Raw genomic sequence first — 14,409 nt, forward strand, 5'->3', positions numbered from 1 at the left:
TTGTAGAGCAGTAGTTGCACTAGTTGCTGGCTCCTAATAATAATCCAGACAGCACACACTATTTACCCAATATTGGTGTCGTGTTGGTAATGGTTGGTCCAGCACAGGACGGGTGCATTGTCAACACACTGCCAATATTGGGACAATGGTTTGGGCTGCTTGGGTTAGGTGCAAGCATGGCCAGGTGTTCAACTTTACTGGAGGTTTTTAAATATATACTCTCGGAGATCTGTAAGGCTGTTCCATCTTGGCTGCTTTTCTCAGACGAAAACGAAAGCAGACAAGACGGGACGAGCTTTGCAGCATTCCATTCAGGCTTTGGCTGCTAGAAGGACCTTAGTCTCTGTCAGGAGCCACATTGGTAGGCGGAATTGCCCGCTGCTTGATGGGTGCGTGTGGAGAAGATCGCTGTCTGGAGACGCTCAACCGTTATCTTGATTTCTGCCTCATCACTGCTCCAGGTGAGCTGGTCCCCACAGATGTGACCTCCAGCATGGTAAACAACTGGTTCTGCAATCGTCGCAAGGATGCCAGCAAGCTGCTGAAGCACTGTGAGTGCCTTCTAGTTGCAGCTTGGGTTAGCATGGAGACAGCGAGCATGCCTTTTTGTCTTGTGCAGGGGGTTCTGTATAGGGATATATAGCTCAGGCTGTCATCCACGCGTTCGTAAATTTTTGAGGACCAAACTCGCGGACTCTGAAACAAATGTTGCAGCGCAACATAATGTCTGCCTGCTGTCAAGCTGTGCTCGGCATGTGGCTTCTTCAGAGCACAGACTTGAGGCAGCGTGCAGTTGAGCCATTACGAGGGCTGCCGGCGAGGTCTTAGTAGGGGTGTGACATGGCCAACTTCTTTGTGTGACACTAGGTGACATTAGGTGCCCATTCACTCTGAAGTGCCGCAACGACAAAATGGCAGCTTGGTGACATTTGTGCCACTTTTGGATGCGGATGAGGTTTCTTGTTGCTGCATTTAAATGGGAAAAGGCAGCATTGTTTTCTCCGTGGGCTGAAGTATTGCATGGTAACGGTGATCTGAAGTCACTTCTCCAGAGATGGTGTTTATCTATATTTTTTTTTTTTACCAGTTATCGGTGCATTGTGTGAGCCCCAAAAAAGAGGTGTCTCCCTACTGAGTAGTGGATGTCACTGCTCTGAATGGAGCTAGTTGCACTGGCATCGAGGTATCCCACAACTGCTGGCTAGGTGACTCTGATTGTGACCCTTACACAAAGGAGGCATTATTCGCCTAGGTGCATGCCTCATTTGCATTTCATTGTGGCCCTATGGTACAGTGATAGTTGCTGTGTGGAAGCATAGGTGACATAGCTTACTGCACTGACGTAAATGGGGATTGGTGTTAATCTTCGTTGTCATCAGGGTCGTGCTTGATGTCTACAGCACACACACCATACCACAGTAATGCAAAGATGAAGCACATATGTTGTTGTCATTATCCTCTATCGCAATTCATGTCTTTACTTTCGTTCATCTCCATGTCTAGCGATAAAAGTGCAGGATAAGCCAAGAGCTAGGCGGCATCTTTGAGGTTGCGGACACTAGCAGGGCTTGACTGTAGAGAATGTCAGCTCTCGATTTGTGGAGACTTGCATGAAAGTTGGACCGTGGCAAAAGTTGCTAATCATGTCACAAAGTGGATCGAATTAGGCTGAAAGCTGCGGCAGGTCGGGCAGCAAAGGATGCTGAGCTCTCACAGCCCAGCTCTGAGCAGAAGAGAGAAATGGCTGGGGACAGTAGCACATGGAACCAAGAGGATAGCAGTTGAGTTTCCCCTTCAGGTGGCCAGGTGAGGAAACACTTGATGATAACGATGTTCTTGATAACTTGAGATTAAGACTCGCAACAATCACGTTACTTCATGGCACGACAGAAAGAATAACTATTTATTTACACATAAATAAAACAGGAAGACACAAGCAAGGAGAAAACTATTTACATGACTGACCCGTTGGTCGAACGACATCAGCCCCGGTTTAATCCAGAGCGCTTACTTTTAAGCCATCTGTCTCCGCCCTTGGCGGGGACAGCAACCAATAAGCAATCAGGCAACTTTTCTCACCAATCAAAGACTGGGGAAAGGATATTAACTAACAAACACTTGGGAAAGGAGAGGTCCCACGCAAACATATGAACGGCACTGACGTCACCACATTCCAAACCTCTGCTTTCTCTTGTTTTCTTTCGCACACGTGCATGGGGGACCAACACGTGAACAACACCTGTGGCTCAATAACCCATTGCGCCTCATCGCGCCCTGGTCAGCCACCGCACACCTGCTACCCCACAAAGGCTGTAGGCACATGAGCAGAGGGAAAGAGCAATACCAGAATACATACAAAAGAAAACTTCCACCGGTCCCCGATATGACATTCAACACTGTACATTGCACAAAGGGAAGGAGCGCTTTGCTGGCAACAATAGAGCTGGCGCCTCCGTCGTGCGTCGTGGTTCCATCAATTTGGAAACTCTTCAACTGGGGACAGGTGCACATTTCAAAGTATCTACCTCCGTTCGTACGCTCTTTGCGAGAAACCGAATGGCGCGAAAGTTAATCGAACTTCACAATAGCCATGTTCTACAGCTCCCAGCTGGAACAGCAGAAATGGTTGAACATGGCGGCACGTTAGGGAGCCGGTGGGGGATGTGGCTGGTGTCTGTCCAAAAAGAGTGTTGCTAGCCCCATCTTCGCGTGGCATCCTGGAAGGTTCTACGCTGCTCCTGGAATGCTTTTAATGCTTACGCCTACCCTCTGAGGAGGAAGTAGAGGGGCAATTTCTACCAGCTCAGAAGTTCAACTGAAAAAAGGTTGCCTTTTGAAGCAGTTTACTTCGTGGCCATCATGTTGAAGAGGGGGTGGGATATCTACATTTGGCATCATTTGCCATGTATTAGCGTACCCACTTTTTGAACTGTACGGATAGGATTGTATTGTTGCTTTAATGGTGAAACGTAACGTTTCCCTCCAGAACAATCTTACCTGCTTCCATCTCTTGTAAACACGGCCTACTTTGCACTCCTTCTGAAGAGAGTTCAGGCTTTCCTGCTTCGTTTCTGTCGTGCTGTTGTTAAATTGGAACTAGTGAGATGGCACATTTCTACAACTATAAAGCTATGGACAACTAGCATAACGTGCACTGGTTGGATTGCGTTCTAGAGATTTTGAGCAGCAACATTGTGGATTAATATGGTTCTGGACTCGGGAAAGGAGCCGAAAAAGTATAGTTTTTTTTTCATATTCAGACACTTTCCGGTGCATCCAGCAAACATTTTGGCGGTATTTTTTATGTTTTCGTACAGTGACAGCAAGAGAATATCCACTTGGATTGGATGCAGTTGCGGACATTCTCATTCTTAAGAGGCATCAGTGTGTGGTTTTGCTTCTGCGTACCGTAATTTCCGCGGGCTATGCATGTTAAAAGTGCCAAATTTTGTGCTTTACAGGCTATCTGTAAATGTTGACTGTAGAGTGATATTTTTTTTTTTGTGGCCAACAAATAAGACAGAAAATATGCAGTGGTTATTCTGCTACGAGTTTTTGAGATACTTGCACTTTGTGTCCATCTGTAAATTTTATGTGTTGCTTACGCATCTTGCTCTTACGGGCTGCATTCTGTTTGTGACAGTCTGGAAAAAATATTTTTGTTCAAGCAGAAAATTGACTCCTCAAACTGTATACCAGTTGTGGACGGTTAACTGTGTACTGAAAATTGGGATGCTTTTCTGGCTTGTTCAAGCTCCCTGCAGGAGTTGCTTCTTTGTTGTCACCGTTGAAGCAAAGAAAAACGGACAAGGAAAAAAAGTTATTTTTTGCATTCACAAAAATGATTGTAGCGTGATTGTGCCTTTTTAGGATGCATAGTACAGGAGTCAGATACAGGAATGTGTTATTTGTGAGCAAAGACTTGGCTCTTCACTGGCCAGCCCTTTGTCATAATTAGCACCAAGCTGGAAGGAAACTGTAAAGGAGCAGATTAATGGGCAAGCAAGCTATGAAGGATCTCATTTCTGGGCATGGAGCAAAGAGAAGAAGGAACTTTATTTATACAATATATTTCTTTTTACCTTTATAGGTGGGAAAAATGGGTGCTGATGCAGATTTTTTTTTTTTAAATAAAATTGCTCGCTTGCTGGAAGGTGGTAAAGAGCAGGGTGCTTTGCGGAATGCGACACCTACGTGCTGGGTCACACGATGGTGTTCGTATAAGGCTGCCTACTTGTAGTCCTTGAAGCTGCTGATGGCAGTTTCATAACTGGAAAGCGTTGTCTCCTTTCTGACAGCCTCCCCCAGCAGCGACATGACCAGGCTTCCCCAGGACGCGCTCAAGCGGCTGACGAAGCAGCGCGAACGCTTCACCTTCGTCAAGGGCCACCTGGAGATCCTGGAGAGGCATTACCAGCGGAACCCCTATCCGAGCCAGAGCGACAAGGAGCGGGTCGTCGAGGAGTGCAACTCCTACTCAATGGAGAGCGGTGGGTCTCCTTTCTTTTTCTTTCTTTTCCCTGTAGTGGCTGTGGGGAAGAGACTCTCTGCCGAGAACATGTTAGCCAGTGGTAGGGACCATTTTGTTTGGGTATATCTGTCTATGATAAAAGCTGATCAGTAAAGTCAACAAAAAAGGGGTAATGGAGCAGCCAGTGAAAGTGCAGCACACTGCATGTCATTTGAAAGGTCAAAGATATTGGTAGAGCTGTGATTGTTTCTTTACATTGCACAAGCATGAAATGTTTCTTTTTTTTATATATTCTTTTTGAGCTGTCTGTCATCACGGCAGATCTCATTGTGAGGCAGAAGGGATTTGAGAGAAAAGATGCTAGCCTGTGCCAGTGTGGGCTAATTGTGCTCCTGTCGCTGTTCTTAAAGGAGTACTGAAAGAGCATCCATTGTAGGTAAAAAAAAGCCAGTGATACCGATAGATACTGAACTGCCTATCATCCTGCTACTAAAATTTTCATTCTGGCATGCGCAGCTTCAGAGATTGTTTTTTAAAAACTCAAACACTGACAATTGCGGTACTCAGTAACGCTTAATTTTAGCCCAGCTCTTTACGCCGTAGGTTAACCTGGCATCTTTGTTGTCAGCAGCGTGAGCAAGAAATGCATCCGTTCTGTCAGTGGTACAATCCCACAATGCACAGTGCTACCAGTTGAGCAGCGCCACCTAGCGGCCAGTTGGAGAAATTTTGTGAAGACGAATTACAGTATAATCTCATTCTCACTTTCACTTTAATACCTTAACCCTTTCGCTGTTGGGTGTTTCTGGCCTTGATGCACCCCCAGTGTCGGCTTGGTTTCAGGGAACGAGCATAGCACTTTATTTTTTATTATGATTGCTATACAAATAACATAGACAAAAGAATATGCACATATCAGTGTTTTGCAGGTGTTGTTAATTAACATCATCATCATTTTCAGCCTGATCATAAATTAAATAAATGAGGATAATATATAAAAAAAAAACTGCTCGATACTTCTTGAGAGTCCGAATTCGAGCTTGGCTGGTATTTATAATCAAGAGAGCCATCGCTCCAGTCCGCAGTCGAATGTCCCGCGCAGTCAGCCATCCGAAAGTAACCGCGCGCACGGAGGGCGCACTTTTAGTGGCCCGTACAACGAAGGGAAATGGCACGTTGCAAAATCAAGATGTCAGAGGGAAATGAGAAGATGCTAAAAAAACTTCCTTTGCTAAAGCTGCTAGCCGCAAGCAAGGACGCGGCAAGAGAGCGAAAGCAGCGATCGATTCATGCGTCGACCTATTGGAGAGGAAACGGCGCGAGCCCCTGAATGTGACGCGTTATGGCAGACACGCCAACAGAATAAAAATAAAAACCTGCAAGCCTGCAGCAGATGGCAGAACAACCCTTGAGCCCGTAACTGCACGCACGCGCCACGAAACGCACGCACCGCATGATCACTTAGCGCGATAGAGTAGCGCGCGTAGAGCGACCATGCTTCCCAGCAAAGAAGGTGGCGGGGGTGGGTGCGGTCGCTCCATATTTTTCACTATATACGTACCGCTACAACGCGGGGCAAAAATACGAACTTGTAGAAAGATATTACAGATGGTGCAAACTGTCCAAGCACTCCAGCCTCAGGAGCGAAGTTTTGAACGCACGATAGAGAATGTACCGGTATGTCGGTGACACTGTGGGGGCGAAGTGTGAAAACGTACCGGTACGTTCGTGACAGCGAACGGGTTAAAGACCCTTGTTAGAGGGTATTACATTAAGGGTGGGGCACATAGAAATGAAAAACAGAATAAGTGACAGATAAGTTGAAGTAAGTTATACAAATATAAGGTTTTCACTGAGCAATATACGCGTGATACTTTCAAGAAACAAAGGTGGGCATGTGATAGCGGCAAGTTCTCGGGGAAGGCCGTTCTAGTCGTTGGCAGTCCGGGGTGGAAGAATGATAAAGAAATTGTAGCGGTGAAAGTGAAATTACATCGCCATGGGGTCATTGCCTAGAATCACGAGGCAAACTTTAAAAGTTGTTTTTAAATCGCTTTACCAGCAGGCTTAGCAGCACTCACTCAGGAGAAAACAACTTTACGTATGCCTTGGAGCCATGCGGTGTGATCAGAAAGTAAAGAAGAGCAGAATTGGGGCGAGAAATAGGGACGGGAAGAAACGACCAAACATTTGCAGCACTGTGCAGCACAAAGCACAAGCCAGCAGTGGCAAGAACTGGAGGCGCGGCGAGTGCGGTTTTGCGGCGCTTGACTGCCGCTCGAATTTCTCATATGTCGCCTTTTAAAAGACAGAAACATTGGAAGATGACGCCATGGTAATGCAAGGCTTTGGTTTTTGCATGAAATCAAAATCAGTTGTATTCGTAGCTATGTTGCCCTTATGCTTAAAGGGCCACTGTCCGGGTATGACCTTTTAAGCAGAGGAGCCCAATGCTTCGATCAGGTACCGGAGATAGTCTGTGCAAAATGCTACAGCGATATGCACGCCGCAACGCAGCAAAAATACAAATCAAAGCTCTGTCATCCTCCCCTTCGGGAGACCAGCTTCCCCATTTTCTACGAGCCGCTAGGCTGACGTCGGGATAGCAAACGACATCCATTGGTCTGTCTCGCTGACTGACGGGTGAAGGATGGGCGTACACCACTAATTCTGTCCATAGCTCGCTGCGCACTTTTTCCTCGCCCGTTTCGTTTCCTCGCTTTCACTCCAACGCGACCTCTCATTCTCCACAAGATGCCCCACATCCCGCCAAACGCGGAGGAGGAAGGGAATTTTACTTGCTGAGGCTAGACGACCGGGCAGGAGAGTGAAAAACCTCTTAAAGGCAATGAAAAATGCAAAATCGGTTGATTGCGGTGGCTGTAACTACATTAATGATTGCTGTTCTCAAAAACTTTTTTGCGGCCTTGCGTTCTGGGGCGAAGCTTTACAGTCACCGGAGAAGAAAATATTTTCAACCGGAGGGTGGACAGTGGGCCTTAAAGACCAACTGAAACAAAACCTTACCTCACTCAGAATGGCTGTAAATCTTTTTTGACACGTCATGAAAGCTCTCGTCACAAAGTTCTAGGCTTGTATGAAAACGTGCAGCCGAGATATAGGGGTTTTAAAAGCTTTGTAGCAAACGACGCGACCTTCTGGCGGCGTGTCGCACAATTAGGGGGCTCGCCGGGTATGACGTACAGAACTGGGCGTGAAGAACTGACTAGCAGATCATGATCGTGCACCGTTCGCAGTCGGTGAGACTAGGCAGCGAGTAAAAGAAGGGGAATTTGGACTTTACGGTTGTCGGGGTTTCGTCTGCCCGCACCGATACCGAGTACCCTAACTGTGAAAAGCATGCTGAGCCGCTCTGAAACCATCGGGTTCCCAAACACACGGGCCATACACGAAATAAGCCTGCATCAGTTCCTGAAGAACAGCAAGGTGAGGAAGCAGCGGATGTTGGCAATGAAACGCGATAAGTGGAAGGCAAACAAGCACAGCACACTTTGTTCAGCTCATATCAGAGTGGGGACTTGTGCACGGCTCGAATCTGGCCGCAAGTCTGCCATTTGAACCCTTTAAGAGGCTTTTGAAGGATGACACAGGGACACCCCGCTGCCTGTAGTTACAGCTTTTGAAATTTTGCCTGTAGGTATACATACTTTCTGATGAGCGAAGCTAAATGAGTAAGCATCACCAATGCTGAACGGGACGAAGAGTCTTGCACACCGCTCTCCGTCCGCATGCTAGTCGTCAAAAGCATTGCCTTTGCCAGCACTAGCTCCTGCAACGATTCCATATGATATGAGCCCGATGCCTTAACCTCACGAAAAGCTACTTTCGTTCGATAGTCACATTTCTTTGTACAGTGCAGCAAACCGAGATGTACCCATATTGTTGATGCAAATCGAATTTTCAGTGCTTTCATCAAGACACAGAGCTCTCTTCGCTTCGAATAATTCCACACATAAGTCGGGTGGGATCTGCCACGTGAATTCAAAACACCGAGCCCGTTCGACACGCTCCATCTCATCACAGTTCTTCGGGTGCTTTCATTATATTGGCAAACACGTATTTCATGTTGCTCACTACAAAATGCAGTCCTGAGGCTTTCTGCATTTCAGCAGCACAAAAAACAGACTCGAAACGATCTCTGCGCAGTAAACCACAGTGATTTCTCGACCGCTACAGCGATAGCCTGGTAAAAAATGACTCGAGTATGTTCTACTTCACTTCCAGCGATCTTTAATGGCTGCCTTTTTTCCGCTTTCAGTTTCGAAAATGACAATTTTAGAAGCCAGTACTCATTTCAGAAGTGCCTCTTTTAGGTATTTTGTTTTTAGCAAAATAGTGTTCTTTACAGTTGTGAAGTTTTCGTTGCAGTTCGCCTTTAAGAGGTACTTCTACAAGATGCACAGTAAAAACCCGCATATAATATGAACCCGAATATAATACAAGGTGAAATTTCAGAGACTCGAAATGGAAAAAAAAGGTTTTACATGCATATAATATGAGTGACGAAAGCTCAGAGAAATGATTTATTCAAATCGCATCTCGCGCTTCACTTCAGTCACTTTCATCTTCAGCAGCGCTTTCTTCGAACATTTCTTTGTACTACGACAAATTATCCCAAAGGTACTCATCTTCCGTGCCATCAAGGACATTCAAGATGCTGCACTTTTTAAAAGAATGTTGCACAAGATCTTTTGGGATGGCTGCCCACGTGTTCACAATGCATTTGCACAGTGGGGCTGGAGATGCCTAGTTCAGGCACCCGGTTGGCATCACTGCAGGCTCACCTGAGCGCATCCACTCTGCGTAGCGCCGCTTGACTGCATCCTTAAAAGGTTCGTTTACACAAACATCAAGGGGCTATAGCTGTGAAGTCATCCCACCCGGAATCGTAAGGAGTTCAGTGCCACAGTCAATAGCAGCCTCTTCACCGAGTTTACCAAATGGCAGGAAATGCATCCAGCACTAAGATGGATGGCAGAGACAACAGTGCACCAGGTCGCCTTCACCACACAGACTTTACCCAGTCCAAGACTAGATCCTCATTCATCCACCCTTTCTCATGACATCTCACGATGACATTTTTTGACAGCTCCTCACCTTTCGGCATTGTCCTCCTCTTGAAGATCACGTAAGACGGGCGTTTACGACCATATGCTGTGCATGATAACATGACTGCAACTCGCGTCTTCTCGTTGCCAGTGGACCGGATACTACCAACTTGTTTAGAGCCCTTCTCGTGCACGGTGAGGAGTGATGGCATGTTCAGCCAAACCGGCGTATGATTGGCATTGCTTATTTGGCCCAAAAGGAAGTTCTTTGAATTGTGCAAAGAAATAATGTGGCGCTGAAAACTCGCAAGCAGCTCTTCGACCGCTTTGAGCAGCTTCTGTGAAATCGAGGTCCGCTGGCGTAGTGAAAAGCCAGCACGGCACATGTAGCGATGGACCCAATATTTGCTCGCCCATTGAAGGCAGAGTGCAGTACCCCTTTTCCTTTTGCAAGCTCCCTAGCTTTTGCCTGCATAAGCTCCACACTCACAGCTAGATGCGCGGCTCGCTGTTGCCATACCAACTCCATCAGGCAAAGTTCAATTTCTGGGAATGCGCCATTATTCGGGCCGCAAAAGCTTAGTCGTGGTCCGCTGCACGCGAAAAGGGCTTCTTTTTGCCATCCATGAATGCTTCCTTCGACAACACCAAACTGCCTCCCGGCCACACTGTTGCTTATGTTCTCAGCTGTTAAAATCTTTTTTCACTTAAAAAAGCAGCCGAGTACTATTTTCAAGACCCTGACACCTTGCTCCAAAAAGATATCCACTTCATGAAGCGTGGCTTACATGCAAGAACATCAGCAGGCACAAAGCACTCACTGTGGATCAACAACAAAGAAACGACGTCGTGACATCATTTGTCGAGGGTAACGAAGCCAAGCCATAGCCACTCTGCAATAATAAAACCAAAACTTCGAGCAACTTTCTAAATTTTTGTTTGGATCCACAAATAGTACAAGGTGAAAATTTAGGACTCTATTATGGGAAAAAAAACCTCGTATTATACGCCGGTTTTTGCGGTAAACAAAAAAATCTTATAACTGAAAATATTGCATGAAGAAATAATAAGAAAGAGATAGAAGGTATTTTAGAGTGCTTTATTCATTAGCAACAAGATGTGTTCAGTTAACAGCCATTTAATTACCAGACAGCATCTTCAGGACCATGTCACCATCCAACAACTGATATAGTAAGGACCATGATATAGTAAATTATTTGCTGGTCCCAGTGACTTTACTCTGAAGGGATTCTACTGTACAGCACGATTATCACAGCTTCCGGGTGAGCAATGACAGGTAATGGCGAATCGGAGGAATTTTGCGAAAACAACTGAGAGCACAAATAAAGACGCTTGCGGCGCTTTCAGGCCTGCATGCCGAAGAAAAAAAAATTATAGAGGACATTTAGGCTCTGCTTTTAAATAGGCAGTCTAGGGCCGAAGCCAAGTATACAAATATTGGCATATTCCGAATTTTCTGAGTAACGGTACTTTTAACATCGCGTTAAAATCATGACACGGGGGAAGAAATTCTGGACAACACGAGCAAAAAGTTCGGGCTCAGGGCTCTCAATGCATTTGTGTGTAGTGACTTTCAAGACAAGAAAGCGAAGGTGCAAAATTGGAATGCCTTGCAGTCATTTAGAGGCCAGCAGCGGAGCTCGTGTCACGGTTTAAAGCGTGATGCTATCTGTAGGAGCACCATGAAGACGCGTCGGTCTTCTGCTGGGTGTGCACCCTGCCTTCTTCACAGCGGTTTTTGACGAACCTCTGACAGTCCTTTCCTGCTGATGTCACGCGTGCCTTAGAGTGCTCACAGGCAGAATTTCCGCGAAGGACCGGCGCTTGGCGGTCATCACGAGACACAGGAATGAGAATTAAAAAAAAAAAAAACAATTTTGAAATCATTGGCTCACTTCTGAGGATTTGCATGCAGCATGCACACTCAGTGGCGTTTGCTCTACATAACACACAAGTTTTGATAGCCACCCTCTGAACTGCCTCTATGATGTTATGATTATGATGTTGAAGACATGCATAATCAAGCTTGCGTGCTGTGCAGTTTGCAAAAGGGCCTGAGTGGTATGCACAGCATATTTGCCTTGTAGGGCTGTTTATAAAGGCGGAGGCATTGTTCTTGAAATTGTTGCTCCTTTAGAGTGCGACTCTTGAGCCCCCATTCACACTTTGAGTGTTGGTATCGATCTTGCAACCGGCAGAGTTAATAAGCAGCACCAAAGATGAAAAATAGTGAACGTGGAGCATAGTGGATGATGAAAGTAAGGTGATAGCGAAGAGAGCAGGATGGGGAAAGCAGCGGCACAAGGTAAAAAGCCTAGGAAAAGGGCATGGGGAAAGCATGAAGAGGTCATGTGTGCACGAGGTGCTGGCTTTTGTGAACGATTCTGAGATAAAATTTTGATGCCTTCTTTTTCTGCATTGAAAGAGCTTTATGCTGCCTTATTGCGAGGAGTTGAGCTTTCATGTAAATTGCCACCTACATTTTGCGGAAAATTTTTACCGACATACTTATTGAGGAGAGTGTAATGCGCTCTTGGCATCGCCTGTCTTTGTGGACCCTCCTTGATATCCCCTCCCACCCCTGACCTCAAAAATCCACCCCTCGAAATTTTGTGCAGCGTTGAAAGTCTAAGAGAGGCCAGTAGTGTCTTCATTATGCGAGCTGTTTCAGCATGACTAACGTAGCACTCCACGTGCATTTTGATCATACTTGAACGTAAAGGAAATCAAACTTTTTGTTTCATCTGTTTATAGTTTAGTCCACAAAGGTTTTTGATGGTTGCTTACCTCCGCCCACTCTCGACTGTCGACTGGCCGTCATAGCCTTGGGCAATGATGAGAAAGAAGCATTCCCCACCATCACTTTTTACTGTCTGCTCACAGGTTCAAGCCGGTGTGGCTTCATGACCATAACCAATGTGAGCAACTGGTTTGCAAACCGTCGCAAGAGGGAGTTCCACCGAACCGTTCAGACACGTACGTACCATGCTTGTTGGCATTTTTGTAGGGACCATTCTGGTAGGAAGGCACGAGTACTCAGGCCGGTAGGCTACACCCTCGTATGTGGCATACATTGGTGTTGTAAACAGTTCAAATGGCTTGGAGCCAGTTGCATCCATCAGATGGTTGGAAGAACGGAGTGTGTGGCACGTAAGGCATGTATTCAGTACCTGCAAGTGATGCCGTTGCGTGGTCATGCGCAGAGTTACTATATATGCGCTACGAGCGTCAAAGTTGTGCATCTGTGTTCCATATGCCGCTCGTCCTCTGTTGGTCACATGCTGTCACGTGACTCTGAAGCATCTGTGTGTCGCGGAGAAGCCAATGCCTTTGCACTATTGAGGCTTAGGTGTTGCTGAACGCTTGTCGATTCGGCTACTGTTATTGTGCTTTCTCTTTCTTGTCCATGTGTACAGCTTAGCAAAAGAACGTTTTCATGCTTAGAGGGTTCGGCCTTTAATATTAGCCTCTTCTTGTCAAAAATAAAGCCTCAGTGAATGGTAGCGTTCACAACAGATGACACCACTTTGTTCTTGTGGCCATATTTCGTCGAGATCTTGTGGAGATAGACTTAAATTTTTTTTATTCTGACAGCCTACTAGTTACAAATTGGCATCTTCGTTGTCAGGGGCATGAGTGAGAAACATGCATTCCGAATTATAGCACAATTTGCATATAGCTTCTGGTCGAGCAGCGGCATTTTGTGAAAACGAATGAGAGTGTAATTATTTATGCTGCTTCCCGATTTTTCTGTGGTGCATTATATTTGCGCTGGGTTTTTGAATGCAAAAAGCAGTAGTTTGAATCTACTTGTTCTGTTCTTCTTTTTCTTTGTCTCCTTTTCTGCATTGCTCTACCAGATATTTTTCTGAACGTGCCACAAGATTTTGGGGAGTGCTTTAGTGTCACATTTAAGGGTAGGGCATGATGCCGTTAAGGGGTCCCTCAAAATCACTACGCTGCCGTTTCCCAAATTATCCGAGGTGTCAGTGTTTCGTATGACCAGGGGTGGTTGCCCGGGACCGAGTCGAACTGTGTGCTTCAGGTTGGCCTTTGCCAGTTGTTATAGGGTGGTCACCTGGGGCACCCTATCTCAGGTTCACTTGAGCTTCGCCTTTAAGTTTAGGACATGATAGGTGCTATAATTCGACGGTGGGCTACAATGTGACGTTGTAGCCCACCATCGAATCATCACAATTTGATAGCTCCTTTTACATGGGATGGTGAGATGAGAATTGATCCCTCCAACACCCTCGCATCTCGAGTCAGGGTGCTTGTAAACCACACAGGTACATTCGTATGGCTTGATTGAAGCGGGGCTTTATATCTATGTTTCAGGGGTTTATATCTATGGAGGGTCTTAAGTGATGTGGTAGCTTAGGATTTTATGCTTATGGCATTAGGCAAAAATCAAAGGTTGAGTGATTAAGCGAGTAGCAAAGTGCATGTATGCTCACGAGAACTCACAAGGGGAGTCACAGACGGGAGCCATTAGGGCTGTCACATATTGTACCTTTAAAGGTGAAACTTAAGTATATATCCCCCCAGTATATTTCCTCATATATTAGCACTTATCACCTTCCCTTCATTGCCTTGTGCAGCATAGCCATTCAGTTGCTTCTAGAGGGATGCGTGAACTGGTGCCCACATTATGGCTATATGCTAAATTTGCTCCTCGAGTCTTGTGTTTTAAGATTCCGAGTGCAACCGTCATGATCCTGCCTTTAACTCTTTCCTTACCGCGGCCATTGAGCATCGTCAGCTCGCTAGCGATAACTTCGCACGACGATTTCGAAGCCTTTCGCATTGCTTAGTGACACACTGCATCATTTTTTAGCATGTAATCAG

The 14,409-nt window shown here is 46.0% G+C and overlaps 1 protein-coding gene across 2 annotated transcripts in view; it reads left to right on the top strand.

The window, feature by feature from the left end:
- The window catches only part of LOC146178515 (uncharacterized), a 31,436-nt gene that overhangs the window by 6,948 nt on the left and 10,079 nt on the right, over window positions 1-14,409 (top strand). Inside the window, exons 3-5 of one of the 2 annotated variants that reach the window (XM_084578332.1) lie at window positions 462-551; window positions 4,299-4,490; window positions 12,445-12,537. In XM_084578332.1, the coding sequence (XP_084434458.1) occupies window positions 462-551; window positions 4,299-4,490; window positions 12,445-12,537 (375 nt within the window). The remainder of the gene's footprint in view (window positions 1-461; window positions 552-4,298; window positions 4,491-12,444; window positions 12,538-14,409) is intronic. The other variant, XM_084578333.1, reaches the window with a different exon arrangement.

Source organism: Amblyomma maculatum, chromosome 9 (assembly GCF_055883805.1).
Source record: "Amblyomma maculatum isolate TAMU_Amacu chromosome 9, ASM5588380v1, whole genome shotgun sequence".
Taxonomy (NCBI): domain Eukaryota; kingdom Metazoa; phylum Arthropoda; class Arachnida; order Ixodida; family Ixodidae; genus Amblyomma; species Amblyomma maculatum.